This window comes from Alternaria infectoria (assembly GCF_024043175.1).
Source record: "Alternaria infectoria strain BMP 0036 chromosome Unknown scaffold_26, whole genome shotgun sequence".
NCBI lineage: Eukaryota > Fungi > Ascomycota > Dothideomycetes > Pleosporales > Pleosporaceae > Alternaria > Alternaria infectoria.
This window is the reverse complement of record NW_026250715.1, coordinates 37,571-65,434: the sequence shown is the minus strand read 5'-3', so window position 1 is coordinate 65,434 and position 27,864 is coordinate 37,571. Positions and strand designations below refer to the sequence as shown.

The 27,864-nt window shown below is 52.4% G+C and overlaps 10 protein-coding genes across 10 annotated transcripts; 6 read left to right on the top strand and 4 right to left on the bottom strand.

Annotated features, from left to right (window-relative positions):
• Window positions 1-209: 209 nt before the first annotated feature.
• Window positions 210-2,953, top strand: J4E92_009652 (uncharacterized protein; the record flags this gene model as incomplete). Its single annotated transcript, XM_051500995.1, has 4 exons — window positions 210-279; window positions 329-347; window positions 395-446; window positions 494-2,953. 4 exons carry the CDS (start codon window positions 210-212, stop codon window positions 2,951-2,953), a joined length of 2,601 nt encoding a protein of 866 aa, XP_051348726.1.
• Window positions 2,954-4,418: 1,465 nt separating this feature from the next.
• On the bottom strand, window positions 4,419-4,961 carry J4E92_009651 (uncharacterized protein; the record flags this gene model as incomplete). Its single annotated transcript, XM_051500994.1, has 3 exons — window positions 4,419-4,671; window positions 4,727-4,841; window positions 4,895-4,961. The coding sequence occupies 3 exons, from the start codon at window positions 4,959-4,961 to the stop codon at window positions 4,419-4,421; spliced, it is 435 nt and encodes a 144-aa protein (XP_051348725.1).
• Window positions 4,962-7,082: 2,121 nt separating this feature from the next.
• On the bottom strand, window positions 7,083-7,883 carry J4E92_009650 (uncharacterized protein; the record flags this gene model as incomplete). Its single annotated transcript, XM_051500993.1, has 2 exons — window positions 7,083-7,540; window positions 7,598-7,883. The coding sequence occupies 2 exons, from the start codon at window positions 7,881-7,883 to the stop codon at window positions 7,083-7,085; spliced, it is 744 nt and encodes a 247-aa protein (XP_051348724.1).
• A 2,291-nt stretch (window positions 7,884-10,174) lies between these two features.
• J4E92_009649 (uncharacterized protein) lies at window positions 10,175-12,177 on the top strand (the record flags this gene model as incomplete). The annotated part of the gene is made up of 6 exons (XM_051500992.1): window positions 10,175-10,223; window positions 10,275-10,343; window positions 10,408-10,514; window positions 10,568-10,905; window positions 10,957-11,639; window positions 11,690-12,177. The coding sequence occupies 6 exons, from the start codon at window positions 10,175-10,177 to the stop codon at window positions 12,175-12,177; spliced, it is 1,734 nt and encodes a 577-aa protein (XP_051348723.1).
• A 1,309-nt stretch (window positions 12,178-13,486) lies between these two features.
• On the top strand, window positions 13,487-14,656 carry J4E92_009648 (uncharacterized protein; the record flags this gene model as incomplete). Its single annotated transcript, XM_051500991.1, has 1 exon — window positions 13,487-14,656. The coding sequence occupies one exon, from the start codon at window positions 13,487-13,489 to the stop codon at window positions 14,654-14,656; it is 1,170 nt and encodes a 389-aa protein (XP_051348722.1).
• A 296-nt stretch (window positions 14,657-14,952) lies between these two features.
• J4E92_009647 (uncharacterized protein) lies at window positions 14,953-15,743 on the bottom strand (the record flags this gene model as incomplete). The annotated part of the gene is made up of 2 exons (XM_051500990.1): window positions 14,953-15,568; window positions 15,739-15,743. The coding sequence occupies 2 exons, from the start codon at window positions 15,741-15,743 to the stop codon at window positions 14,953-14,955; spliced, it is 621 nt and encodes a 206-aa protein (XP_051348721.1).
• A 3,480-nt stretch (window positions 15,744-19,223) lies between these two features.
• On the top strand, window positions 19,224-20,903 carry J4E92_009646 (uncharacterized protein; the record flags this gene model as incomplete). The annotated part of the gene is made up of 4 exons (XM_051500989.1): window positions 19,224-19,508; window positions 19,561-19,868; window positions 19,914-20,261; window positions 20,312-20,903. 4 exons carry the CDS (start codon window positions 19,224-19,226, stop codon window positions 20,901-20,903), a joined length of 1,533 nt encoding a protein of 510 aa, XP_051348720.1.
• A 1,589-nt stretch (window positions 20,904-22,492) lies between these two features.
• On the top strand, window positions 22,493-23,425 carry J4E92_009645 (uncharacterized protein; the record flags this gene model as incomplete). Its single annotated transcript, XM_051500988.1, has 1 exon — window positions 22,493-23,425. One exon carries the CDS (start codon window positions 22,493-22,495, stop codon window positions 23,423-23,425), a length of 933 nt encoding a protein of 310 aa, XP_051348719.1.
• Window positions 23,426-24,026: 601 nt separating this feature from the next.
• Window positions 24,027-24,918, bottom strand: J4E92_009644 (uncharacterized protein; the record flags this gene model as incomplete). Its single annotated transcript, XM_051500987.1, has 3 exons — window positions 24,027-24,189; window positions 24,239-24,308; window positions 24,366-24,918. 3 exons carry the CDS (start codon window positions 24,916-24,918, stop codon window positions 24,027-24,029), a joined length of 786 nt encoding a protein of 261 aa, XP_051348718.1.
• Window positions 24,919-27,165: 2,247 nt separating this feature from the next.
• J4E92_009643 (uncharacterized protein) lies at window positions 27,166-27,855 on the top strand (the record flags this gene model as incomplete). Its single annotated transcript, XM_051500986.1, has 1 exon — window positions 27,166-27,855. One exon carries the CDS (start codon window positions 27,166-27,168, stop codon window positions 27,853-27,855), a length of 690 nt encoding a protein of 229 aa, XP_051348717.1.
• Window positions 27,856-27,864: the final 9 nt, after the last annotated feature.

Below are 27,864 nucleotides of genomic sequence, written 5' to 3'. Positions count from 1 at the left end.
TGTTTAATGGGAAGGAACGCGTGACGGAAGAAGACTAGCGCGACGCGAATTGGTGTCGCGAAACTGGTGCCCCTCGAAGCGCTCACCGCAGCAACAGCCCAAACAATACACCCTCCATATACCCACTTCGAATACCCCCTCTTACGCTGCATTGAAGTTTCTTTTGCAGCGATTGGTCACTCTCTGCCCCGAAAGTCACATAATACACCATGGCCGAGGTCATCAGAGACGAGGAGGTGCGCAGGCGCGTGCGTCTTGCGCAAGAGTTCCTCGACCCAGGTATGTCAAGCAGACTGTAAGGAGGATAGCAATACTAATTATGGTGCAGATGATGTCTCCAGACGAAGGTATGCCGCAGCCATCCACCCCATAGAGCGCGCACTGACCGCTTCAGCTACCGCGCAGACATTCTGGTGATGCTCAACCGAGGACTACGAAGACTCACAGTAGGTGTTGTATGCTACATGCGTCTACGCATACTTACCATATTCAGGTCAGCATAGACGAAATCCGCTCACATAACCGCGAACTCGCCGACGGCCTCCTCAACTCGCCCTTCGAATTCACGGAAGCCTTTGACCGCGCCCTCAAAGACGTCGTCCGCACATTCACCGACCGACCCAAGTCCGAGACAAGCGACGATGTGGTATACTATTGCGCGTACATTGGTAGCTTCGGCGAGTACTCGTGCAACCCGCGTACTCTGGGCTCAAACCAGCTGAACCACATGGTGTCGCTCGAGGGAATCGTCACCAAGACGTCTCTTGTGCGGCCCAAGGTGGTCAAGAGCGTGCACTACAACGAGAACAAGCAGAAGTTCCATTCGCGAGAGTACAGAGACCAGACCATGACTACCGGCGCTGCGAGTACGAGCGTCTACCCGACCGACGATGGGGAGGGCAACCCACTCGTCACTGAGTACGGCTACTGCATCTACCGCGACCACCAGACCATTTCCATCCAAGAAATGCCTGAGCGTGCCCCTGCTGGTCAGCTACCGCGCTCCGTCGATGTCATCTTGGACGATGACTTGGTAGATCGTGTGAAGCCAGGAGACCGCATACAGATGGTCGGCATATACCGCTCACTCGGTAATCGCAACGCTGGTGCCGGGAGCTCGACTTTCCGCACCCTGATCCTAGCGAACAACGTTATCCTCCTCTCTTCCAAGTCCGGCGGTGGCATTGCCCAGGTTTCCATCACCGATACCGATATCCGCAACATCAACAAAATATCAAAGAACAGGCGCGTCTTCGAACTGCTGTCGCAATCACTGGCTCCATCTATCTACGGACATGACTACATCAAGAAGGCGATTCTGCTGCTCCTCCTGGGAGGACAAGAGAAGAACCTCGAGAACGGCACTCACTTGAGGGGAGACATCAATATTCTCATGGTCGGTGATCCCTCAACTGCCAAGTCGCAACTGTTGCGTTTCGTTCTGAATACCGCCCCGCTTGCCATCGCTACAACGGGTCGCGGTTCGTCTGGTGTCGGTCTCACGGCAGCTGTCACCTCGGACAAGGAGACGGGCGAGCGACGTCTCGAGGCTGGTGCCATGGTTCTCGCTGACCGTGGTGTCGTCTGTATTGATGAATTCGACAAAATGTCCGATGTCGACCGCGTAGCTATCCACGAAGTCATGGAGCAACAGACCGTTACCATCGCCAAAGCCGGCATCCATACATCGCTCAATGCTCGTTGCAGTGTCATCGCAGCTGCCAACCCCATCTTCGGTCAGTACGATATCCACAAGGATCCGCATCGCAACATTGCTCTTCCGGATTCTCTACTATCGCGTTTCGATTTGCTGTTCGTTGTAACAGATGACATCGAAGATGCACGCGACCGTCAAATCTCTGAGCATGTCCTACGCATGCACCGTTACCGCCAGCCTGGTACTGAGGAGGGTGCACCGGTCCGCGAGGAGGGCTCTCAGCTGCTTGGTGTTGGTCTTGAGACCGACGCTGATGCAAATCGTCCGACGGAAGTCTACGAGAAATTCAACCCCATGTTACATTCCGGCGTTACAATCACCGTCGGACGTGGCTCGAACCGAAGGACTGAAGTCCTCAGCATACCCTTCATCAAGAAATACATTCAATATGCTAAGCGCGAGAAGCCAATCCTTACGAAAGGCGCTGCGGATCATATTGTGGCAACGTACTCTGCACTACGAAACGACGAGCTAGACGCCGGTACCCGCCGTACTTCCCCCATCACCGCACGTACTCTCGAAACACTCATCCGTCTTTCCACCGCCCATGCAAAGGCACGTTTGTCGAAGCGGGTTGAGCAGAAAGATGCAGACGTCGCAGAGCAGATCCTCCGTTTTGCCTTGTTCAAAGAGGTCGTCGAGGACGACCGCCGCAAGCGAAGACGGACAGTCCGCGATCCAGACGCTATGTCTACAGACGGAGAATCGTCCGGTGGCGACGACGAGGACGGGGATGAGCAAGAAGCCACACAATCTCGCCGCACCGGTGGGCCATCGACCCGCAGCCAGCGTACAGAGACCACGCGCACTCCTGCAGCCGAGGAGGAAGGCGGCGAGGAAGAAGACAACGAGGACCTTTACAATGTCACGCCGAGGACCCAACGCACGACTGACCGTACACAGTCCTCTCGCGCTGGTCAATCGTCGCAGGTCAGCGCGGCTTCTTCACAACCCGAGTCGCAACTACCCGCTACACAAACCGAATCGCAGGAATCGCAAGGCATTACACCAGCACGTCTGCAGGTATTCCAAACAGCACTTGGTCAGCTCATCGACGGTCCGCTATTTGCAAACGATGCTGCAGATGTCGAGCCGCTGGTTGCCGCTGTAAACGCAAGACTCGGTGGTGGTAATGGACGCGAAGCGTTTGACGAAGATGAGGCCGAAAAGGCACTTGAGGCTCTGAGCGAGAGGAACAAGATCATGTACTCTGGAGGTATTGTGTATAAGATTTAGAGAGCTTGGCTTGCGATTCGATACATGATCAAATGTGGATATGATGCGATGATCATTGATTTCGTTATCAGTCCGGAGTCCCATGGCGTTTTTGATCGGAACTCGGATTCATTGGCGCGATTCAACGATTCGTTACTTCAAACTCGAAGAGTTCCTCGATATAAGCATGATCAAGTGTTGAGATTTGAAAATTGACCAACATTCCTACTCCTGTTTTCTCACGATGTTTACCGCTGGTCAGGCAAGACATATTTGGGGACTAGAACGCTCGGTTGCTGACACCCCCAATAAGGGTTTAGCATATAGGACCGGAATGATGGGGGGCCAAGATGCAATTAGACACCCTAGCCTTGTACACCCCGAACATAAATGGATACTGTTTGACGGTCTCTTAAAATCTAGCTTAACCTCCGTCCTTGTGGGCTAACATGTTTTCGTAAACAACTTCGCGAATCGGTGGATGTACCAACCATGCGCCTCACCGTCCCCCTGTTCATCTTATTCACATCCACTACTATACGCGCCTCACCCGACACACGCGCATGCTACTCCGCCTCCAACTCAATCGCACCAAACCACCACCCCTGCATCTCACCAACAACCCAATCCATCTCCCACTGCTGCTCAGCCACCGACACCTGCCTCGGCGACACCCTCTGCCTGAGCCAATTCGGCACCCTCTACGTCGGCAGCTGCACGATCAAAGACTGGAAGGACGGCGCGAACGGAAAAGGGTCGTGTCCCAAATACTGCGCCAATGAAGGAAACGACATCGCACTGTGCAGTTGGAACAATGGCTGGGAGTTTTGCTGCGGGTTGCTAGGGAAAGGGATTGAGGAGTGTTGTAAGGGGGAGAGATTCAAGTTGGATGGGAATACGACGAGTGAGTTTGTGGTTCAGAGGCCTTGGGGTGTGGATGCTGTGGCCGAGGGAAGCGCTTCTTCATCTTCGAATCCGAATCCGAATCCGAATCCGATAGCATCGTCGGTCTCGTCGCAATGCCCTACTCTCCCCGCCAACGCAACCGATGACGGTAGTAGCGAAGATGACAAGATCACCGTCTCCCAGATTGGTCTGGGCGTTGGCCTCGGCATACCTCTGCTCATCGCGCTTGGTCTGCTTTTTTGGGAGAACAGGAAACGACGGCTTGCGGAAGCGAAGTTAGAGATGTCTCGAGGTGAGTTGCTGGTCGGACATGCGGGTCATGCAGCTTCGAATGAAGGTAAACATGGCGTGTATGTGGGTATCGAGAGTCACGAGGTCGATGGGTTGGGACAGAGAAATGAGCTGTCGTCTGACAGACCACTGTATGAGCTAGCGCATGGTGGCAGATAGCTCTCATGATACACGATGTATGATGCCTGCAAGCATGAGTGGATATGCAACGGAAAGAAGGTTGTCAATGTTTATTTGATTCATTGGTTATATCATCGTCTCTTTGTACATCCTAACATGCCCTAGTACTTTATACAGGAGAGTCCTGCTTAGCGAACTGCCTCGCGAGCGCCTCAATGCTATCTACAATCCTTTTGAACTCATCCTTCTGCTCTCCAGCAAGCTCTCCGCCATCCATGGCAGCATCGTCGTCCTGGTTGCCCCACTGGATCTCCATTGTGTTGAAGTCGACCTTGGTGTCTAGGCCGTAGACGTCCTTGCTGGGGTGCGAAGGGAAGCCGCGGAGTGTGGAGATGAGAGACATGAGCTCCTTGACGTCGTCTCTGCCATGGGATTAGTAAAGCGACTTTTGAATGAAGGGGATTGTGTGGGGCGTACTGTGGTACATCGCCCTTCTTCTCTGATGACTTGGAGTTGCCGTTGTAGTTGGACATGCGGATGCTGGCTGGGCGGTTGGGCTCGCCGATGACTTCGATCATGTGTGTGGGTGCGCCTGCGTATTATGTCAGTAAGAAAGCCTTGTCCATTCCCAATTAACGAACTTACCGGAGAAGGGCTTGCTAAGCACGACCTGGAACTCTCCAGAAGGCGGGGGTGCGACCATGCGAGGCATCTTGATATGTAGTGTGTATGGCTTGGTCTAAAAGGTATCGAGAAGTTTGAAGCTTTCGAGTCACAAAGTGCGTAACTGGATAATTGTTTCAATTGAAGGTGGTAGATGAAGTTTCAAGCGGGGTACGAAAGCGTGGTGAGGGGAGGTTTTGTAGCAAGTGCCATATGCCATCATCGCATGCAGGTACCCACACTAGTTTTGTTCTTGATGTCATGATGAATCGCGGCTGCCGATGTGGACCGCGAAAGTTTCCCTTTCTTTTCTCCACCTTTTGCGATGAGCCTTCTGCATCGCGATGCGATGGGAATGTTGGTGCTCAGATTCTGCAAGTGGTTTTGCTCGAGATCGTGTGTTGTCGCGTCGTCGCTTGACGCGTTACGCGTGAACACGGGGTATGACATCACCAGCCCTTCGCATGTCTCTACCCAACTTCGACACGCATTTGCTCGTGTCAACGCCTCTTTCACGGAGGCACCGTCTCGACATCATGCAGGAGCAACTTTCCAGGCCTGTTCTAGCTGCAACAAAGAAGCTCGGTCCGACGAAGCTCTACAGCCTCCCCACATTGAATGACTGCTTTACCATGTCGATCAAATATCCCGGGCTCGTTTGGCTGACCTTGACTGGACAGCACAAGCTTCAAGATTATATCAGCCAGCTCTTTCGGAAGCTTTTTACCCACAGCTCGATACACGTTGAGCTTCGTCTCAGTGTACGCATGTCTCTGTAGAAGATCAAGTACCACCGCAGTATTAACACGTACGCATCCTCTGCCTCTGCCTATTCGAGCGCTTTCTCTAGACGTGGAAATGTGATCGCAGAGGTGATAGTGATTGCAGAAGCGGCGAATAGACTGGCAAAGGTAGGCTGCATCGGGCTGTCGTGCTTGCGCGTCATCATTGTCTCTGCGAGGAGCTTTGCGCTGTCGTTTTATCGACACCAGAATGTTTCTCACTATTCTATCGATTTGACGATTCGCGTTTTGATGAGCCTCGTTGGAGAAGAATGGAGATGATCCATGCAGGCAGTCGAGTTTCGCATAGACGCAAAGGTCTAATGCTGGTAGCTCGCCGTCCTCAGCGACAGTAATGTGTTCAATCATGGCCAGCATTCGCGGAAAGAAGACGGTTCTGAACACATGCTGATGTCTCTCCAAGCGCTCATTCTGAGAGTAGATTTTCGAACGATGCAACGCCGTGCGCATCCTGTCTTTGAGATAGCCAGCGCATGCTTTGGCGTTCCGTGGTGGATGTGCCTGAAGTAGCACTAAGAAATCTTCATGCGTGATGTCTGTGGTTGCGCGCGAAGAGTAAGCAGAGAATCGTTTGCGTAGAGAAGCATTACACCCACCGACGGAGAATGGATCTTCATTAGACCGGCCATCGCAAGGAGACAGCAGCAGTTGTTCGAGCGTTGGAGCATCGAGGGAGGCAGTCCCGCGTAACTGTCTGAAAGGCTGCCATAGTTTGAGGTTGAAAGCACGATAGGCAACAGTCTTTCGAAAGGTGTGAGGAATTCGCTGCTCGCTGACGTCTAGCTCTTTTTGCGTCGGGCCCCAGGTTGGCGTCATCGACCCGACTAGCTGTTCGTTTATGGGTATGTATACACCCATTATTTTCGGGCGCGTGTTACATCGAGACCTCGACCAAAGTGTATGTAGCCAAGTACGAGTGGTGGTGAGATTTTAGCACGACCCTTGATCGTTGGCGCCGACCGTGCCGCAATGCTGCACAGGGCAACTAAGCTGACTTGGGACTCCTTGATATTTCACCCCGCAAAGGCTTACGTTTGTTACAACATCTTGTTGCTGGCCTGTTAGTGTTATGTTGAGAGCAGTGCTGCGCTGTCGATACAAACAGCGGGGTATGGGCTGTCGTGAAGCGCGCTAGCTCAAATGGCAGCCAGTAAAGTTAACATTACCAGACCATGAACACATGCGCAACTCGGGGTACCTAGTCAAAGCGATAAACTTTGTGACCGCTCCAAGCCACCCAATGTTATCAGCATATTACGGAACTGGTAGTCGATGACTATTGGGTATATTGAATTTGAGCTGGACCTGTCTCACACTCGCGGCTTCCACCTTACCACCAACCTACGGCCAATCATAGTGAGCTCATCTCAAATGATTTTTGCTTTGCCAGTTGACGGCTCATTCTCCTGTGCTACCGCACCTTCATTCCCATCGCCCTCAACCTTCCCTGGCTTCGCAAAGGCAGCACCAAGCAAATGAATCGGATTGTTCATCCTTGTCATCATAAGATAGAGCAGAGTAAGTCCTGTGACAACAACTTCGTCTCTCAGAGCCTCCGTAACCTCCTCTTCTGTCTCCTCAAAGTAGAAGTTGCCGACTTGCTTCATTGCCCATAGATTGACGCTGAACTTGGCGATAGATTCCTGGGTCGCGGAGTTTATGCATACGAAATCCCAGACTTTCATGGTAGAATTGGCGGTCCAGGTAATAGGGATGCCGCCAAGCGCATGCGAGAGGTAGTTGTACTTGGTCTTCCAGCGTTTCAGTGGCTTCAAAATGACTTCTTGGCCATGGATGATGCAATCGCCACTGATGGAGAAACTGTCTAAACGTCGGAGTACTGAGTCAGAGTGTGTCTTAGATGTACTATAGGCAGACTTACGAATGGTGCCTTTCGCGATGATGGTCTGATCTGACGCGCGCTCGAAGCGCAACTGAGGCTTTGCAGGGCGGAAATGCTGAACGTAGAGCGGCGTGAGCTGTTGATCAACACCTTTAGAAGCTACTACGTTGCGGAACTTTGACCAAGCGAAATCGACTTGGAGGGTGAGACCGCTTGAGGATAGAGGGCCCATGGACCCAACGGGCTCTGCGGGCTCTGCGAGCTCTTGCGATGCCCTTTTTGGCGGCTCAGAAGTGTTGGGAGGGAGTTCAGTATGGGTTGACATGATGTGCTAGTAGGTGCCTGATTTTTCGATGTTGGAATTTGAAAGATAAGCCGTAACCGCAACGGCCGTTACAAAAATTCGAAAATTGTCAAAGCGTGGTCACTCGGAGGTGGTCAAACGGTGAGGTGAAGGTGAAGACGGGCACTTTTGAGAAGGGAAATGCAAACGCGCACTAGAGGTGATTTCGATGTGCGTGATATGTGTATTCGAGTTTGCGTAGTGTAAACATTGTGCGTTTGTGTGCCTTGCTTAGCCACTCTTCTGGCTTTGGACGCCTTACCATGCCTCAATATTTCCTAGAACGGAATAGTGCTTAGCAGCACAGGGCGATGTAGTACAGCGCAGCACATCTTCAATACCGATAAAAGTTATGGGCTGTCTTATGAAGACACAGCTAAGGTGGCACGGAATTTCGAAGGCTGATCTGAGTGTCGCCAAAAACTATCTGTATGGACAGGTCGTGGGAAGAGGAAAGAGGCTGGGAGTGCAGCTGCACAGTGGCAGGTGGGCCCACTTAAGTGAGATGTCGTCATAGCTCACGGCCACCACTCCGTCGACACCCACACCCCACTCAGCATGTCAGCATCTCCACGCTCGCAACGAGAAAAACGATTCTCAGTGTGCTGTACGGCAGGTTGTGAAAGAGTTATGAAGATCGTGGGGCGCCTATCAGCCGTAACGTACACCGCTGGTCAAAGCAGCCCAAGCGCGGGGGATGCACTGCGGACAGGAATTACACTCCCCAGCATTCTCATCCGGCTACCAACCAGTATGGCACACTGGCCTGCTCGCAGGTATCGCATCGGTTTCAATACACCTCGGGATCCTTCATACCAAGAAAGGAGCTTGTCCACTATGCTGCATGACACCGCCTCTTCCAGACTTCGACCGGCGTCATTACTCCACGCGAGGAAGATCTTCAGCAGGTATCGTGAGTAACTTGGTGGGATATCTTCCGCGGACGGCTCAGACAGCAGTTTCGAGGCGGCTTCGAAGCGGCTCGCTTCTAACGCTGCGCTGTTTGAGTGATTCGGCAATACGGCAACAGATGCCCTCTCGCAGTGCGAACCACAATTCTCGATCACTAAAACACACCAAACGATCGTGGTCTCACAGATTAATCAATGATGTTAGAGTACTTGGCTGTATCGCCGGGCGCACTGAGCCTCCATCCCGCTCGCGTCAAGGGATAGTTACCCGCATGATGTGCAGCGCGGCAACAGAGAGACCCAAGTATCGCCCAGTTCTGCCAACAAAGTTGAGTGCTTCTTTTAGCTGGGCCTATCGCGCGTCCAGAGAAAATCAAAATGCTGGGCGATACTCATAATCTCCCCACGCCTGCAATGGGTGACGATTACTGATGATGCTCGTGCGGACGCGTCCCCAAGCCAAGTGTCGATCGGGATGCCACAGCTGCAGGACAAAGATCTGCAAAGGAGGCTCTGCTGTTGCGTTGTCGCAATGCACAACACCACTACTGGGTGTCGCGGTCCATTGCCTAGCAGGGTTTGTTCTGTATTTGGCACAGCGGACTTGGCGGACTTGGCAAGGAAACTCTGTGCAGAGCCACTAATCTCCGCCAAATCGAGACGCCCATCGGCATTGTCATGTTGAGACGCTTGCCGAGCCGCAATGCTCACAGCCGGACAAAAGAACCTGCGCCGTTGTGTGTTCCTCATTTGCGCCAATCACCGCCTACAAGGTCAACCTGTCTCAACAGCTCCTGTGTCTCAACCTTGAATGTTTCCCCGACGTCCACAGGTGTAACATGACAGGGTCAAAGGGAGCCTTAAGGCGGAAAGTCCCACACGTCGCGTTCGAAGCTAGCGCTACATGTGAGCTTGGCACCATCCGCCATAGCCCATTCACCGCTTGGCTCCGGTCGTAAGCCTCCTAATGGCGGGAGTGGCTGCTAAGCCAAGAATGTCCTGGCGGCTGCTGTTTCAAGTCAACGAAGTGCATTGTGTCCGTGACGCGTGTAAAGATATGAAGTAACAAGGCTCAGCACCCAAGAAATTGGAAATCGAGGCTGGCATTCCCTATCACTGCGCTCGCAATTCTCTCCGAACCAGTCCGGGAAATCCCTCGTTCTCCATCTTTTTGCACTTGCTTATATTGGTTTTAATCGACTTGTAAATACGGCTGGTCTGCTATTTACAGTTACTCGCTCCCGCTGGTCGTCTTCATTCCACACCCTTTTTTCTCAACCCTTACTGTTGTTCCTTCCGCGCATGAATCCTTGAACACACTCCTTCCGTCTTTTCCGCTTTTCGCCTACAGGGCTCTTCACCATGCCTTCCCTCGATGTTAGCGAGCTTAACATCGTCATCGCCGTTCTAGGTACGTCTGACAGACGAAAGTCGACAGGCAAACACTGACGTTCGACTGCAGGCGCTTTCATCATTCTATACGGCTTCATTTCAGTCAAGATCAAGCAAGTATGGTATCTTGGTGAAGCTTGTAAGTACACAATCGCCCGACGCAGCGCCGTCATTCTTCAAAGCAGTGAACTCATTCTTTACAGTACCTGCCGTTCTCATCGGTGTCATCCTAGGACCGATAGCTGCCAGATTCCTAGATGCGGAGAAATGGGGCTCAGCTGCCACGGGGCAGCAAGAAGCTATCACGCTGGTGAGCGCGAATTCACAAAACCCCAATATTGAACCCTGCTGAGCATCATATAGGGCATGTGCCGAATCGTCATCGGTGTGCAGCTGGTCATCGCTGGATTCCAACTCCCTGCCAAGTACCAACAAGCCCGGTGGAAGGAGATGGCGATCTGCCTCCTCCCTGTGATGACAATCATGTGGATCTGCACTAGCTTGTGCATTCTCGTCACAGTTCCCAAGCTTACCTTCTTGGCTGCGCTTGTTATCGGATCTTGCGTTACTTGCACAGATCCTATCTTGTCGCAAGCCGTAGCCAAGGGTCCCTTTGCTGACAAGTTCGTTCCTCGCGCGCTGCGAGAAATCATCTCGTCGGAAGCCGGTGCTAACGATGGTTTCGGTTTCCCTTTCCTGCTGTAAGTCTCACAACCCTCCAGCATAAGAAGCTTCTCTGACGAGTCGGACAGTTTGGCTACATACCTCATTCGCCATGCCGAACTCGATGGTGTCGAGTTTAAGACCGGCATAGAAGGTGCCAAGGAAATCGCTCATCGGGCAGTCAACATGCTCTCCAAGCGTAGCGAAGAGGGAGTTGGTCGTCTCGGTGGCGGTGTCCCAATGGCCATGGAACAGTGGATTGTCGAGGGATGGCTGTACATCATCGTCATGTCCGTTGCAATCGGTGTCATCCTCGGCGTCGCCAGTATGTTCGCCGTCAAGTTCGCCCTGCGCAAGAAGTGGATCGACTCCGAGAGTCTTCTGCTCTGGCCTATGGCTCTCGGCTTGTTCACCATTGGCGTTTGCGGTGCGCTCGGTACGGACGACCTCCTCGCTTGCTTCGTCGCCGGAAACGTCATGAACTGGAATGGAGTCTACCTCGAGGAAACCGAGAAGCGTCATGACGAGGTCAACAGCTGTTTCGATGTCATCCTCAACTTCGGTGGTTTCATGTACATCGGAACCATCATTCCATGGGCTGAGTTCCAGATGCCAGATGTCACCGGTATCACCATTGGAAGGCTCATGATTCTTGGCTTCCTCATCCTCGCTTTCCGTCGTATTCCAGCCATCTTCCTGATGTACAAGGTCATGCCCAACGTCGTCAAGGACTGGAAGGAGGCGCTGTTTATGGGTTATTTCGGACCCATTGGTAAGTTGCCTCGACCCTTTCAGATAGTAACGTGAACTAACACTTGTCAGGCATCGGAGCCGTCTTCTACGTCGAGCACACTCGTCACCTTTTCCCCAAGCCAGGCGAGGCCGAGACTGAGGAAGAAGAGAACCTTGTCGCAGCCATGATCCCAGTCGTCTACTTCCTCGTCGTCTTCTCCATCGTCGTCCACGGCCTTTCCATCCCCGCCCTCGATGCTTTCTACCGTTACAAGAAGATCCCAGCGATCGAAGAGTCTGAGCCCGCGGAGATTCGCGTACGATCTATCCACGAGGCCCTTCCTAAGAACACCAGGATGGACTCCAAGCGCGGCTCGGTCTACCAGCACAACCGCTTCTCTCGCCCAGTTTCCATGGGTCCTGGCCCGGAGCTATACAGGTGGAACAACCAAGTCAGGGATAGCGAGGCCACATTCAGGTCAAACTCCCAGGTCCAAGCTGTGGATTACGCAGAGAAGCTGCAAACTATCCGGTTCCAGGAAGACTATGCTCATGAGAAAGCAAACTTGGGCCGGTAGATTGGTGTAAGCTGGGACATTTGACATGTCGCACTCCCGAGTGGCTATCCCTATCTTTGGTGGAAGGCCTGTTGAGGGGCAATTAGAGAATCCGGTACGCGCCAAGGGTCAAGCAGAGGAAGCGCGCAGAAGGAAGGAGAGCCGTTAGAACAGTGTATTGGTTGGATCGCTCATTTTAGGATTGGAACACAATCAGGGTTGCTCCCTATCGTTTACCATGCTTTTTGTCACTCGTTTAGACTTGTACAACATAGACTGACGTTGAATTACGCGTATTTGTCCGCACGCCAGTCCCAAAACTACGCCCAATGCCCACCCTCACCACCAGTTTCCAAGTGCAAACTTCAAAGTCGTCACCACAATCCGCACGATAACATCAACGCAGGAATCCGACGAGACCCCCAGCTTCAAGACCCAGTTCCCCAGACCCAGATGTCAGGCCCATTCCCCTGTCGTTCACTGCCCAATCCGAAACAAGCCAAGAACGCCGCGGTGGAATCGCCAAGCCGTCATTGCCGTGTTACCCGTGCCGGTTTTCCGCTGTCCCTGTCACTTTCCTCCCCTTAACGCCCTCGCTCCCCGGAAAGGTTATCCATACAGTTTGAGTGTCAGGACTTCATTCTCAAACGTCTTGGGAGATTCAGTCTTTGTTCCCGATGAAAGAGGAGGTAATAATATGGAGATTATGTGTAGTTGCTAAATTGGGCATGGCGTGCGCTGCGCTCACATCGGTCCGACTCCACCTTTCCGCTCCGCGACGAGTGTGCGGAGGTGGTGGTTGTGAAGGGGGGGTTGGGGAAGGCTGTCGGAGTGACTTGGGGTTGAGCAAAAAGTTGATCGAGTTGTGGGAAACCATTTCTCGTCATATTCGTCTCTTTCCCATGATCGAATTCACGAGCTGCAGGCCTCCCCATTGCTGTGTCTCTCCAACCAATGGCGACAGATGGCGATCCTTACCGTAATGGCCGGTGTCGCTTTATCATCACTTTGTTTGTCAGCTCTATCACCATCTCCTCTGCGCTAGATTGTGCAAGTATCGAGAGAAGCGACGAGCTTTTGACAACAGTTTTGTCAGCTGTCGTCATGTCAGAGGGCTCATATCTATTGCGATTGGCCTGCTGCATTGGTAAGTGATGCAACCCATTAATGGTGCATCGGCTATACGAGGTAACACCATAGACATCGTACTTAGGGTCTATGGGCCACACGCGGTGTATCATGAAGTCGACTTCGGCTATATCTGAAAGACATATAGCCCGTTGACGGTAGTTTACGAGAAATCCAGCAAAATCAACCAATTTCACACAATATGCCACCAATCCGCGTTGCTCTCGTTGGTCTATCGTCATCTGCAAAGGTTACCTGGGCCGCAGACGCTCATCTCCCATATCTCCTCTCTCACCGTGGCAAGCAGCACTACCAGCTTGTCGCTCTCCTCAACTCCTCTACTCAAGCCGCAGAAGCAGCAAAGAAGACATTCGCGCTTCCCGAAGACGTAAAAGCTTATGGCGACCCAAGTACCCTCGCAGAAGACCCAGACATCGACCTCCTCGTCGTCTGCACCCGCGTCGACGTGCATTCCTCTGTTGCCGAACCGAGCCTCAAAGCAGGGAAAGCAGTGTACATTGAATGGCCAGTGACGCAAGACCTTGCCAGCACAGTACACCTTGCAGAACTTATACATGAACCGCGGAACAGTATCATCGGCCTTCAAGGACGGGTCGCCCCAATCACCCTTCGAATCAAAGACATTTTAGCCACAAATACCATAGGAAAAGTACTCAGCAGCCAAGTCCGCGCTTTTGGCAACTTGGTACAGCGGGACGCTCTCCCTGAGTCTCTGGAGTATTTTGCGGATAGGAAGGTGGGAGGACATCCGATCAATATCCATTATGGCCACATGATCGACTACGTGCATGAGGTACTCGGCGGATGGGAAGAAACTCATACAAAGATGCAAATCCAGCGACCGAATCTGAAGCTCTTGGGAGCTGACGGGAGTGTCAACAGGGCCGCAAAGACTGATGTACCCGATCTGATATCTGCACACGGTACCCTCAGTACTGAGAAAGGCGTCACAGTACCCGGCGCTACTCTCACAGCTTCTTTCCGCCTTGGCCAGTCGTTTAAAGGCGAACCTGGGTTCGTGTGGTACATCGCTGGCGAGACGGGAGAGTTGCGTGTTACTGCGCCAGGTCCTTATCTCATGTCTGGTGACTCTCATGATGGCCCTATCTCGATTCAGCACCACGATTACGCGACTGATGAGGTGCGCACTTTGGGCTGGGACTGGCCAGAGTGGCAGAAAGAGTTGGGTCTTCGCGCGAGGAGCGTGGCGGAGGTGTATGAGCGGTACGCGGAATGGATTGAAGGCGGGATGGAGACGGTGGTCGAAGGGAGAGAGTGGCCGAACCTAATGGATGGGATGGAGTTGATGAAGGAGTTCGATGATATTTACAAAGAGTTTGATGGGGTGTGAGGTAAGTTAATTTATCAGTTGACATGCCGGGATAGTCGAGATATAGTGTTAGTCAAGGGTAGTAAAGTGTGTCACAACATTGCGCAACTGAAGTTCATTAGAGGTACTGGGTTTAGTATTTTTGACCTCTTGATGTCTGATGATGCACTGAGCGATCTGGCATGCACAAATAACGAGACTGGTCAACCGACAGTTGTGTCATGAGGTTTGCGTATGATCATGATTTCCAGAGGACATTCATCGATTATTTACCCTGTTCTCCTTTCGCAGCCAGCAACTCGTTTGAAATTGTGTCGCTATCTATTGTATGTCGTGCCAGCTGGCAGCTCTACCGGTGCCCTATCGGCCGGCACTTCCGATACAGGACTGACCGCATATCCGTATTTCTCAGTTGCCGGTCCCTGCGTATACGCCTGATTCGAGTCCATTTCGCTAGGAGAGCCGGCTGGGTACGTAGGCGCGGTGTGCGCATTTGCCGGCTCGTATGGATTCCGCTTGCCATTCTTCTTTCTGCGCCAGAACATAAATCCAGCCAGACCGAGTAGAGCGAGTCCACCGACTATTCCACCGACCAGGCCGCCTATCGCGCCACCTGAGAGACCCGACGCGTTGTCCTCTGTCGCGATCGGTGAAGGGGGCGAGGCAGCCGTTGCCTGTGCTCCTCCAGAAGGCGAGGTGGTAGCGATGGGTTGTCCTCCGGATACGCTCGGGGTTGCTGACGACGCAGCCGCGGTTGTCGACGAAAGTGCTTGTAGAGCAGACAAGCTGATCGCGTAGGCAGGGGCTGAAGGGCTAGCCGATATGAGAGACTGCGCTGTTTCGTTTACGGCGGTCGCGTTGAGGGAAATGAGGGGGTTGTCTAGTTTACTCCAGCAGATGTTCGTCTGGTCTGCTGTTTCCGTGCACGTTTCGCTAGGTCTTGTCAGCTACATGCGCAACATCGAGTAAGGCGGCGTTGAGAGGTTTGCTCACCTTGACTTTAAGCAGCAAAAGGCATTAATGCCAGTCGAGCAACCTTGTTGACTGCCCGAGGGTGTATTCTTGTCTCCTCCATCGCAGTCTGAACTAGGTCCCCAGCATACCGCATCTGGACTCCCTGGTATGCAGCAATAAAACTTCTGCGTCCGACCATCGAAGGCGCAGACCGATGGCGCGTCACATCCGAATGAAGACTTAGGACATGCCTTCAAATCCCCAATTCCTGTGTTGCCTGCGAAGAAAAACTCGGTGAATGCGCCACGCACTGGCAGCGTGGTTGCGAGGAGCAGACAGACTGTCGACAACATGTCCCCGCGTGTTGGATTGAGCGGGTGTTGAGTATGGGAGTGATTTGTGGAGTGCGACCGCAGGCGTGGAAGTGATCGTCTACAGCATTATGAGAGAACGGTGAGCCGTTCGGCGAATTTCCTTCGCTGCGGAGAGGTTAGGCCTCCCATCATCACAGTCGTGCCATAGCCACGATATGCCGTGCCCAAGAAGCCGGGGGCTGGCATCCAGACACGAATCACGTTGTGTTGGTGCCTTGGGTCGGCGACGTGAGAGGCAGTGTCGGCGTTATAGCCATAGCGCGACTTCACTGCTTATCGTTGCTGCATGTGGTCCATAGCTAGCTTTGAAGGCCCGGATCGCAAAATTCTACACGTAGGAAGAGGAACAAGGCGCATGCTTGGAGGTCGATGATCGAAAAAAATGTACCAGTAACTGATTGGCAGAGAAGCTCACATCGAGGATGTGTAGCTTGTGGAAGCCGGCGGTTGCGACGAAAAGGCGTCCAAGCTACGGCGCGTGCGAACCGCGTGGTAGGTAATCTCGGCATCTTCCGAGTCATCCCATATGCGTCGCGAGCGCGCATTCCCCATCTCTTTCCCCACGTACCAACACAAACTTTGCCCACAAGCCACGTTCTTAAGACCCAAAGGTTAGAAAATGATGGGTTAGGCCTTGTACATCAAACTACATCTGTAGAGTATATTTGCAGCCAGAAATCACATATTTTGGGCTGCCTTGGGAAGTCGCACATGTGGACACCACCTCTGATGCCATCTTTGGACCCTCGCATGGTTCATACTAAGTTTCAAGGACCAAAAGTCAAGAGAGTAGAGGTGGAACGCAGTACCTTGATCATCGAGCACAACCCGCATGCTTGTCGGTTGGAACTGGTACCCAGGTACATCAGGATGGTGCCACATCGCCGATACGTCACTCATGGCATTTCGCAATTTCAACATTCGCATGATGTCAACTTTGAGATTGTAACGCAGATAGAGTGCGCAGGAAAGAAAATGCCGTGCTACCTAGATATCGAGCAAACATTTGTGGGAGGTCTCACGAGGCAGACTCCCGAAGTCTTGTGCGTGAACAGGGGCCGCCTACCCGTACGATGATCTCGCCGTTTGTGCCAGCGCTGTACTCCTACCTAGGTATCATGAAGTATCATAAGGCGACCATGCAAATACGACAAGGGGTGTTCTTCTAGCAGCATAGCCTGCGTAGGGTAGTCGCTACCAGAATGTACTACAGTCCTACGTAAGTTCAGGAAATGAAGGGCAATATCCGATTAGGCGGACCTCCGCGGAGCTGTTGGCTGAGGTCACGGGAACGAGAACCGCCTGGGTATCTCGATCGTCACACTGTACCAAGAAGCCAGTATACTGACTGCTTCTATGGATAGCCTTATAATATTAATTCCACGTCAAGCCCTTCTCATGAGGGCGTAATGACTATTTCAACTCTGAACAATATGTCGCCCATGCGTGTGACTCCGAGATGGTGTGGTCATTGGAGTAGAGAATCGAAAGCCTTGATGGCGAACCGCGCAAGGCACCAAAAGCGAAGATTGACAGAACATTGGTAGCTAGTGGCGTTAATTTCGAACAATGAGGCCAGTGTTAACGTGGTCGAATGCTGAGCAGGTTGCTTCTAGAATTATCCTCCACACTGCAGTACTTCCAGACTGATACAAAATCGAGATAAGCGCCAGTATGCCAATGTCCTGCTTCGCGCCACTGTCGCTTCAAAGAGGATAGTAGAGTCGTCTGAGAACATCGCTAGACTCCTCCAAGGTATGACTGATGCAAAACCCGCACCTGTTTGGGAGAATTCTCAAATATGTTGGTCGGGTCAGACTCTGCGTTGCATATGACGGTCAAATTTTCTCTTGTTTGTGGATGTTTGGCCACGCCGCAGGAGAGGGTGGAGGGGCTGAGAGTGCAGTGTTGATGAGTACACAACACATCCAATTCGGAGGTCTATGCCGCGGAACGACGCGATAGTGATCCTGCCTGGCTTCTCGCGCCCGTTTTAGAACAGGCCGGTGTGGTATTCGATACATACCAGAAAGCCGATCTATAGGATAGAACCGATTGTGTTACCATACAGCATAGGCCCCACTGGGTATCGGATCACAATCTCGGCATTAGAGTGAGGGTTCTTCTAAACGAGCGCAGTCGCCGCGAAGGCGAGATATACGCTATTGCCATGGCCTAGGCACAGGCTGACACTGGCAACTATGGCTGAGGATTGAAATACCCAGTCAGTGTCGTAGACCGAGGGGCCGGATGCATAGCCGATTCTGCTGGTTGCTTGGCAGGTTTCAAAGAGCGCTGAGTGCATGGATGTGGCTCGAAGACGGAGTGGCTCACCGACATCACGTTATTGATGTAGGATGGCGGAAAGTTCGATCTCTTGAACGATTTCGATGCCAAAACGCGCTAGCACGGCGACACGTGCTCGCGCTGCAGAGGATCGAAGATCCTGACGCGGCAAGTGATTGGCGGGACGGCAATAGCGCCGAAGTGGCGCCACGAAACCTCGATACGAAATTCCCCTTCGAGCCTTCCTCCACCCGCCAGATACCAGCTACTCGCGCTTCTTTCTGTGGCACTTTTCTGATACGCGTTTTTCACAGAGTCATGCAGAGGTCTATATAGACCGGAGCCTTGCAGTTGATCTTGCAGTAACAACGCGGCTGACGTCACGGTCTCAAAGGAATGGACCAAGGAGCTTCACGAAGTCCACCACCACTGCGTTCACTCCTACCTGCACCTGCCGGTGGATTTCGCAGAGAATCTGTGGAGAGGCAAAAGGCTACACGTGTCAACGCTTGCGAGGCTTGCCGAGTTCGTAAGTCAAGAGCAAGTACATACATGCTGCGCCTTTGGTGCTTTTGCTGACCTACAAACAGTGCGACGGATTAAAGCCTAAATGCACTGCATGCGTGACGCGAGAGACTGAGTGTCGTCATGGCGAGACGGAATCACGGCAGTTCAAGCGTAGATACGAGCAGCTCAAAGAGAAGCGTACTGCCCAGGAAGAAGTATTCGATATGTTACAAAACCTACCGGAGAGGGACGCAGCCGGCATCTTTCGCCGCATTCGAGCCGGCGCAAATGCGGAGGCCGTGGTAAAGCATATTCAAGAAGGGAATATGGTCGCTGAGGCTTCTGATGTTCCGCAAGCGTCGTCGCGCTTTCACTTTCCGTTCCTGGATGAGATACCACCAAGCCTTCGGGACAGCGCTTACTTTCGATCACGGGTTTATGAAGTAATCGATGCATCTGACAGGGACATGGGTACTTCAGAGGCGCATCTTGCTCCGCAAAAGAGCAATTACTGGAGACCTTTGTCCTCGGCCAAGTTGGTTGACCCTCTACTTGAGGATGCACAACCGTCGCAATGGACTAGTGTTAGCTCCAACGATCGATTGCTGCGCAACATTCTCGAAAGTTACTTTGTCAATCAGTATCCAAGACAGTTCTTCTTCGTCAAGAATTATCTACTAGAAGACATGGTATCGAGAAGAGCTGAGTTCTGCTCTCCTCTACTCGTTAATGCACTTTTGGCCAAATCTTGTGTGAGTAAGTGTACACCTGTATCATGGATGGGGGTTCACTAACGTGCCATAGGTTAGTTCTCGACTGTTTGCCAACCAGACCAAGTTTTGGAATCCAGATAGCCTGCCATATCGATTCTTGGCTGAAGCAAAACGACTATGGGAACTAGAGGAGGAGCAGCCAAAGCTTACAACGATTCAAGCTGGCTGCCTCATTAACGCCACGATGAACGACTTTGGTCATGACAGGGTCGGGTTCTCTTACATGTTCAAAGCGCTCAGCATGGCACATCGAATGAGTCTCTTCACGCCTCGGTCATATGACAATAAACTTGAACACGCGAAATCGTTCACTGCTTGGGCCCTTTCCGCGTGGCTGTCGTAAGTACACTTGTTCAATATCATTCCTCAGCTAACTTCTGTCAGATTACAGAGCTACTACTACTTCAAGCCACCGTGCCTCTTGGATATCCCGGCAGATCCGCTTCCTGACGTCGATGGTAGATCGGAGTGGTATGGTCAGATGTCATTGCGTTATCCACCGGACGAGCAGACCTACTCACCCGAATTCGCCCATAGTATGAAAGCACTGTGCGAGTTGCGGGTCATCCAGAATGAGATCGGTGTCATGTGCTTTAGTCGCTCCAAAGAGTCTAGGAAGATGCCTTGGGGTGCAGCTCTGCATATCCAGGCAAAGTTGGAAGCCTGGTATGGAGGTTTGCCTGCCCAACTGCAACCCCGCTGTATCGTGTACCCCGCTCATCTGATGCTACAGTAAGTGGCCACGCCAGATGATCATGATATGAAAGCTAAGATATTTGCAGTTGCGAGTACTATGCGGCTCTGGTAACTTTGTTCCGGTCGCAAATTTCGTCTGGGAATGATGGCGTCCAGCTGTTGACGCAGCATCAACGCAACGCAGCTGAGCAAATCGTTACCCATGCAAGCGTTCAACTCGAGAGTATCTTGCGCTTATACTACCTCCGCCATAGTTTCGAGGATTACGACTCCACGCTTACCATCTTCCTGGCCCAGCTCGCCAACCTAACATTGGAGCCTCTTGAACAACTCGAACGAGATCCGGGCAACGCTCCCCCGGAAGTCAGCGAATCTCTCCTTTCGACACTCGTCTTATGCTTCGGTGGCTTATATGAGCAATCCAAAAGCGCCTACATCGCCGGTATCATGCTCATGATCATGAGAAAAAGACTGAGTGCCGACGTTCGCAACGCTGTCGGGCGTTATGTCTCGATCGAAGAGACGGATAGCGATACTGATCCAATGGACGAAACGGACCTAGGGTTTTCACATCCAATTCTTTCGGAACTCATACTGCCGGGTACAAGCCTCAGCGACGATCCAAAGTCGTGGAGATTGAAGAATTTGGTGGATGATCCTAGGAGGTATTCGGGGTAGCAACAGAATGGGATGCGATTAACGCGATGATATTGATATGCAGATATAATAGACGAATGAGGAACGAAGCAGGCACTCTCGATACGTTTTTCGGTCATATGACCACATTGTTCCCAGCAAAGCTCGACCTAAAAGCTGACCTCGGGAGTGTCCAGCCCTTTGACCACGTGATGTCTGTCTGGGGGTTCTTCGGTCCTGCACTTCAGGTAGAGTGCGCGATCAATGTTGTTAGGAAGATTCGACGCGTCGAGGCCGCAGAGCAGCAAAAGTAAATGCTCGCCACACGGCCAGATCGAAAGGATCGATGACCCTTTCATTTCTCATGCCAGGAGACTACCGTATCTTCATAGTATATCGATATTGTGGCGCCGCGCTGTCATCGGGTTCAAACTCTCTGGTGTTCCATCGTTACCCGTAAGCAACACTACGGTATGATCTCCGGATGTTAAAGCGCCGTCGCGTTGCAGATGATGGACGCGACGCCGAAAGAAGATAAGGGAAGGTGCTGACACGGCAACTCCTCGCCTCAACCTCAGGTTTGGCGGTTTGAAGAACGCGAGTCAAGTTGTGCAATGCCTGCAAATGTCTCTCTTCGCAAGATTTGTTGGAATCCTTCGCTGTGTAGGACGCGATGCAGCCCTGGAGGCGTTCCAGAAGCGGGACAGAGAAGGATGCCAAGACACTAACTAGTCAAGCGGGCCGCTGACGTGGTGAGACGCTCACGAGAAAACGACAGCTCGTTGACACGGCGATAGCCATACCTGGTGGACGAATTGTGAGTTGCCACCACGGTAAAAAACGGAGATCAGATGAAAGCGATGGAGCTGCATCCTCGCTCGTGCAGATGTCACAACGAACGGCCCACCACCTCGTTGGTTCGGCAGAGCCCCGCATCCGCGGATCCATCTGCATCACGCGCACAGACATTCGATAGAACCCAAAATCAGGAGGCGGTGGAGAGTTTCAACGCGCGTCAAAAGCGCGAAGTTCCCGCCCCTCTTCCCGTTGCATTCCCGTTGGACCCACGACTTCCATTCAGGTACCAACGCACACGAACCGTGAAGAAGACAGCACTTGCAGCTTTGAACCTGTCCAGACAGCATCATGCCAGTGGACGAGTGGACTCCTAGTAAAATTACGTATGACCCACCCGAGAAAGGTCGCTTGGGGTATTCCGATCCTGTAGAGTGAGCATCTTGCGAGTAGTTACAGGAGGTCTCCAGCTGATCTCTTTCTATAGATACCATGATGTGACCCCCGCAAAGCGTGCCCACCCTACGGAGCCAGAATTCTCCGTAACGAAGAAGCGATTTTTTAAAGATATACGACCTCTCCCAACCTCCCCGAACCAACACAAGTCCAAGAACAACTCCCGAAAAGCATCCTCCAGCAATTCGAAGTCGCGGTCGGCGTCTACCACCAAGCAGCGAGTGCACGTGGACCTTACCAATGATGAAGACATGGAAAGCGTTGATGGACGTGTACCAGAAAGCGTTGATGGCGGTGTTCCAGAAAGCGTTGATGGTGGTGTTGCATTGAGCAATGCAAGCGTTAATGGAGGCGTTTCAATCCCTCCCTCTGAAGCCGCTATGGACATCTCGTCTCCTGTATCTTCGCGTGCGACAATGCAATTCAGAGCCGAGCATACTGAACTCCCGGAAACACCACTACAATCGAGACAAGACAAGGGCAAAGGCAAGGCTACTGAGATGGCGCCACCTCCACGGTTGCCCACGCCGGACTCCGAGGAAACACATTCCCCACCTCATCAACCTACGGAAAGTGAAGTCGGAAGGATTGTCTACGCTTACCTTCGCGAACTTGGGCTGGATCTGATAAACCCGCAAAAGAGTTTGGCGAAAGCCTTCGATGCTCTAAGGAAAGAAATGGATGAGCCTCTAGACCTCAAGAAGTGGTGCTTGCCGGCAAGATTCGACAAAGAAGGGACAGAAGTTCCGTTCAGTGGCAAGCCATTCTTCCAAGTCCCCTTGAATATTGTCAATGAGCTTTCGGATGCGATTGCACAGGGAAATTTCCTGGATGGAGAGTGGGCGCCTTTATGGGACGCCTTCGAGGAATTCTATCCCGACAAGCTGCCCGGCGCCAGGATGAGGGCAGAAAGGGAGGCTGCAAGTCAGAGTGCTTCTCAGCAGGTGCCACCACCAACGCAACCGAGGGCAATGAGGGATACTGCGAATCATGGAGCGGGGCCTTCTCAGCAACCAACACCGTCAACGCGACCAAAGGCAAAGAAGCGTGCAAGAACTGCTCGACAGTCTCCTGAGCCGGAAGAACTTCCATACGGCCCTTGGCTCACCCGTTGGGCTATGAGTTTGGGCCCAGAAGACTTCACGTTCCCTGGAGATTGCCCATGGGCATATAAGAAAGTCGTTAATCTGACCCACGAGGAACGGGTGGACATTGCAATGAAGTACCACAGCAAAGAGCTGACCGACATTATCGGGAGAAGGCAGTTCAACTGGTGCAAAGCAGCGCTTAGATATCATGGCTTGATTCGCTAGGGGACATATCTGCGCCAGAGCACCTGGATGTATGTCAACATGCGAACTGCATGTACGCAAAACTTGCTGGAAGCCTGGTCACCATCCTGGCAGTCCCCGAAGGCCGACTCCTTCGCTGAACAGCTTCACCGATGAGTCTGTGCTGGGTCGAGGTCGAACTAGTGGTTGTTGCAACGAGGCGGAGCTAGCGGTCAGGACCGTGCAGCGCCTGACTGTGGACTGAGGCCTAGTAGAGGCAGGCATGGTTGGAACAGTTCTCGATGTGAAGCCGACGGAGGCATTCTTGGCAGAGTTGCTGCGCGGATGAGCGGCAGCACGAAAGAGGCGGCGAGAGCTGGATGTTGCTGTCGGAGAGGCATGATTGCCCAGCGGGCGATAACGAATTTCATTGATTGATAATTTCTTGCTTTGGGATAGTGTTGTTCGTGTCTCGCTATCATTTACTAACTTGTCAGATAGGCCGTCATCTTCTACTACATGTTCGAACTTGTCGGCGAAGTCTCCAGATTTCTTGTGTTTACTGCTTGTGTTGACTGAGTCCTCTGGAGAGGCGCCGCGCTACGCCATCAGCGAGCAGCTTCTGTAGTAATGAGCCCGCCTCCTATATCGTCGACCAAGCATTGTCTATCGGCATCATAATACCGCTGATCGTCTTTGCAACATCAGACGCAAGGAATGCAATGCCCTGTGCGATATCGTTCGGGCCCACTGATCCGTATGGCAGATCGTCTCTTTTGAGACCTTGGCACAACATCTGCACGGGGCTGCGAGCTTGTCAGCAATGACAGGGTGTTAAGGGCGGTAAACCCTTACTTGTACGTTTCCATTGCAGCCTGATCGACGTCCTCTTTCACCACCGACGAGCGGATATTGGTCGGCACGGCTGAAACTCTTATTAGAATAAGATCTTCGGAGTTCAAGGACTAGACGCGGTACTCACCGCCTGGGAGTACGGCATTACACCTAATACCGTCTTTGCGAAAGCGCCATGCGACGTTCTTGGTCGCACCGACAAGCCCATGCTTACTGGCTGTGTATGCGATGCCTGCCACTGCACCGGAAAGACTTGCATAACTACCAACATTGATGATGGCACCGCTTTTCTGGTCTTTCATACTGGGCAACACAGCCGCCATCAATCTGACCGGTACTGTGAGGTTGATAGTCAGGACGCGCTCCCATTCCGAGTCCTTGACTGTATCGGCGCTGCCAAAACCATCCATGATGCCTGCAACATTAGCCAGCACGTCGATCTTCGGTCCGTACTTTGCGATGCAAGCAGCTATGGCATCTTCTGCTGAGCCGGGTTTGCAAAGGTCGGTTTTGTGGAAGGTGAATAACGCTTTCTGGGTGACATCAAGGTCTTGGTCGAACGGCGACATATCGATGCCGAAGACTTGGGCTTTCTGTGATAGGAAGAGGAGGGTCGTCGCGAGGCCAATGCCGCTGCTGCAACCCGTGATGATGACAGTTTTGTTGTCGAAAGATGTCATTGCGATGAGTATCTTCTATGTAATATTTTGACTGCACATGCCGCTCGCAGCAACTGGCGTTTTATGCATGCCTTGGATCTGTTCTTATGGCTTTCGCGAACACGTAAACACCGTATCAGAAGTTCGTCCTGATTCATATGTCCCGCAATCTAAATGCACACGAGATCAAATCGGGCTATTTGCGCGACCCAGCTGAACAGCTGGCCAACCAGAAGCTTAGCCGTTCGGGAACGATGAAAGCAGGTAGCATCGCCGAGCTTGGAGCGTGATCTATGGGGGCATTCAACCGACGTTGCTATTGCGTTCGCGCAACGACAGCAGAGATACTCAGTGAGTCCATCTTTGCATGAGGCAGAAGGCGATAGCCCAGCACTTTGCGATTGGCATACATCGCGAGCGTATCCAAGACCTCATCTGCATTTGCATGCAACGAGCAGGTAGAAGCGACTCATTAGAGTGGCGGCTGTAAGCGGGAACAGCGAAACGAGTTATGCTTTTTCGACCTTTGGTGTGTTCCATGCCGACGGAGTTGTACCCGGGAGGATGCCCTCCGACAGCGACTGCTACGTACGCCAAGCTCCCCCAGGTCGCAACGCGTCTGCGCGCTCGAAGTCGCGTCACTTCCATGACTCCCACATCCTGCATTGTCCATAGTAACGATGGGAAATCTTGACAACTATCCTTTTAACTTCGAGTTCCCTGTAGGTCCGTACGTCGACAAAGGACGGCGTTTTCGGTCTTGGACGTTGTATGACGTCTTCTCAGCCGGTTCGTACATACCTTCCAATGTCTGCATCGCACTGACAAGCGAACTTAGACATGCCCGAAGAGGAATTCAAGGCTCTTGTAGACCTGCACTGTGCCGTCAGTCCGGATGTCTTTTACCTCATAGTCGACAATAGGTTCAGAAATACACTGCATTTCCTCAAGATGTGTTTGGCTCGCGATTTGGATTTCTACTGGGATATACGGCACCACACAACAAACCAGAAGCCACTGAAGAAATACTTCGACAAGATTTTCCTGCCACGTCTGCTTCACATGATGCGGAACTTGGCCACTGAAGCTGTCCGTTGCTGGGATATGGCAGTAGCGTGGTATATGACCATGAAATTGGAGTTGTTACACAGCGAAGACATATATCTCGACAGCAACGCTGATGAGGATCTCGATTGTTTCTTGCTTGAATCATTTTACGACTGGGACGGAAGAACACCCCGATATCGCCAGGAATCCTACTGCAGGCCGATACCGTTTGTCGGTGCCGCCCGGATGTGTGGATATATCCGAGAATGGGTAAGAGACATGCATGGTTGTCCCATTCACGACAAGTCCGAATGGAGCCCTGAGAAGTACGGACCTTCTGGGTATACCAAAGAGTCCTGTATGCAGTCTCAGTTCGTAGCAGCCTACAGCATCTTTGAACGCCAGGCTTATGCCGAAACCAAAAGAAAAGTGTATCACGTCATAGGGCTCAGGTTGCCGAGAGAGCTTACAGATATGGTGTTTGATTATGCTCTTGTGGCCGAAAGCATACCCAAGGATCTCCCGACATATGATGAGTTGGAACCCGACTTTGAAAAATGCGGAGAAGGTGCGTGAGCGACAACCAAGGAGTGGAATTGAGGAAAGCGAATCCAGTGGAGATGGTCGGCGACGTCACTTGGGAGATTGTTCGGCGATAAGCCGCAAAGCGAAGGGGTTGCGTTTTGATACTGTCTGGTGCTTGTATTGGAGGAATATCTGCGCTCCACCGTATCGAATGACAGTCTGCAACACAATCTTGCCGTCAATTGAGATGTTACCTGTCTTCAAGTTGCCCGGAGACGCCGAAGGTTGGCCAGCGCATGCTCCCAAATGAGATGTCCTGAACAAAAAGAGAAAGGCTGGATCTGACAACACGTCATCGTCGTCCAGATTCTACTCAAAACGTAAGCTGCACCGAGATTTGGGTGGGGAGTGGAGCAGCACGTCGCACAACAGCTGCCAGAGCTGGCCGATCACATGCTGGAGTATTTGTAAGTATCTTGTACTCGGCGAACAGGAAAGGTGAATTTTCAAGATGACGTCCCTGACGCTAACAGAAGGTGCCCTGCATAATCGGGCCTTTTCCATCGTAGCTACCCCGCATGTCGTCACATTGAGCAAGGTGCTGTCCAGTGGAAAGCTATCGAACTTTTCATAAAAGGTTTAAAGACAACGACTCTACGCAGCAACTCACCAAATCAAACACATCATACCTTCAAAATGTCTAAGCCAAACATTCTCTTCGTCCTCACCTCGCACAACAAGCTCGGCGACACGGGCAAGCCCACCGGCTGGTACCTCCCCGAGCTCGCCCACCCCTACCACGTCCTCCACAGCAAAGCCAACATCACCGTAGCATCGCCCAAGGGCGGTGGATCACCCCTCGACCCCGCATCCGTCGAAGCCGCAAAGGACGATGTATCCGTCAACTTCCTCAAGAACAACGAGCAGGTCTGGAAGACAACCCAGAAGCTGAGCGACTTCAAGGGCAAGGCGCAGGACTTCGACGCCATCTTCTACGTTGGCGGTCACGGACCCATGTTCGATCTCGTCGACGACGCGACCTCGCAACAACTCATCAGGGAATTCTGGGAGGCGGACAAGATCGTTTCGGCTGTGTGCCATGCGCCCGCTGTCTTCTACGATGCTAAGCTGAGCGACGGAAGTCTGCTTGTCGCTGGCAAGGAGGTTACCGCATTCACAAACGCTGAGGAGGAGCAGGTTGGCCTATCCAAGGTCGTACCCTTCCTGCCCGAGGATGCGCTGAACAAGGCGAGTGGAGGCAAGTTCGTCAAGGCAGCTGAGCCTTGGGGCGAGAAGGTCGCCATCTCTGGTCGCTTGATCACTGGACAAAACCCTTCCAGTGCCACCGCCGTCGGCGAGGCGATCGCAAAAGCGTTGGGCATCTAAGGAGGAATC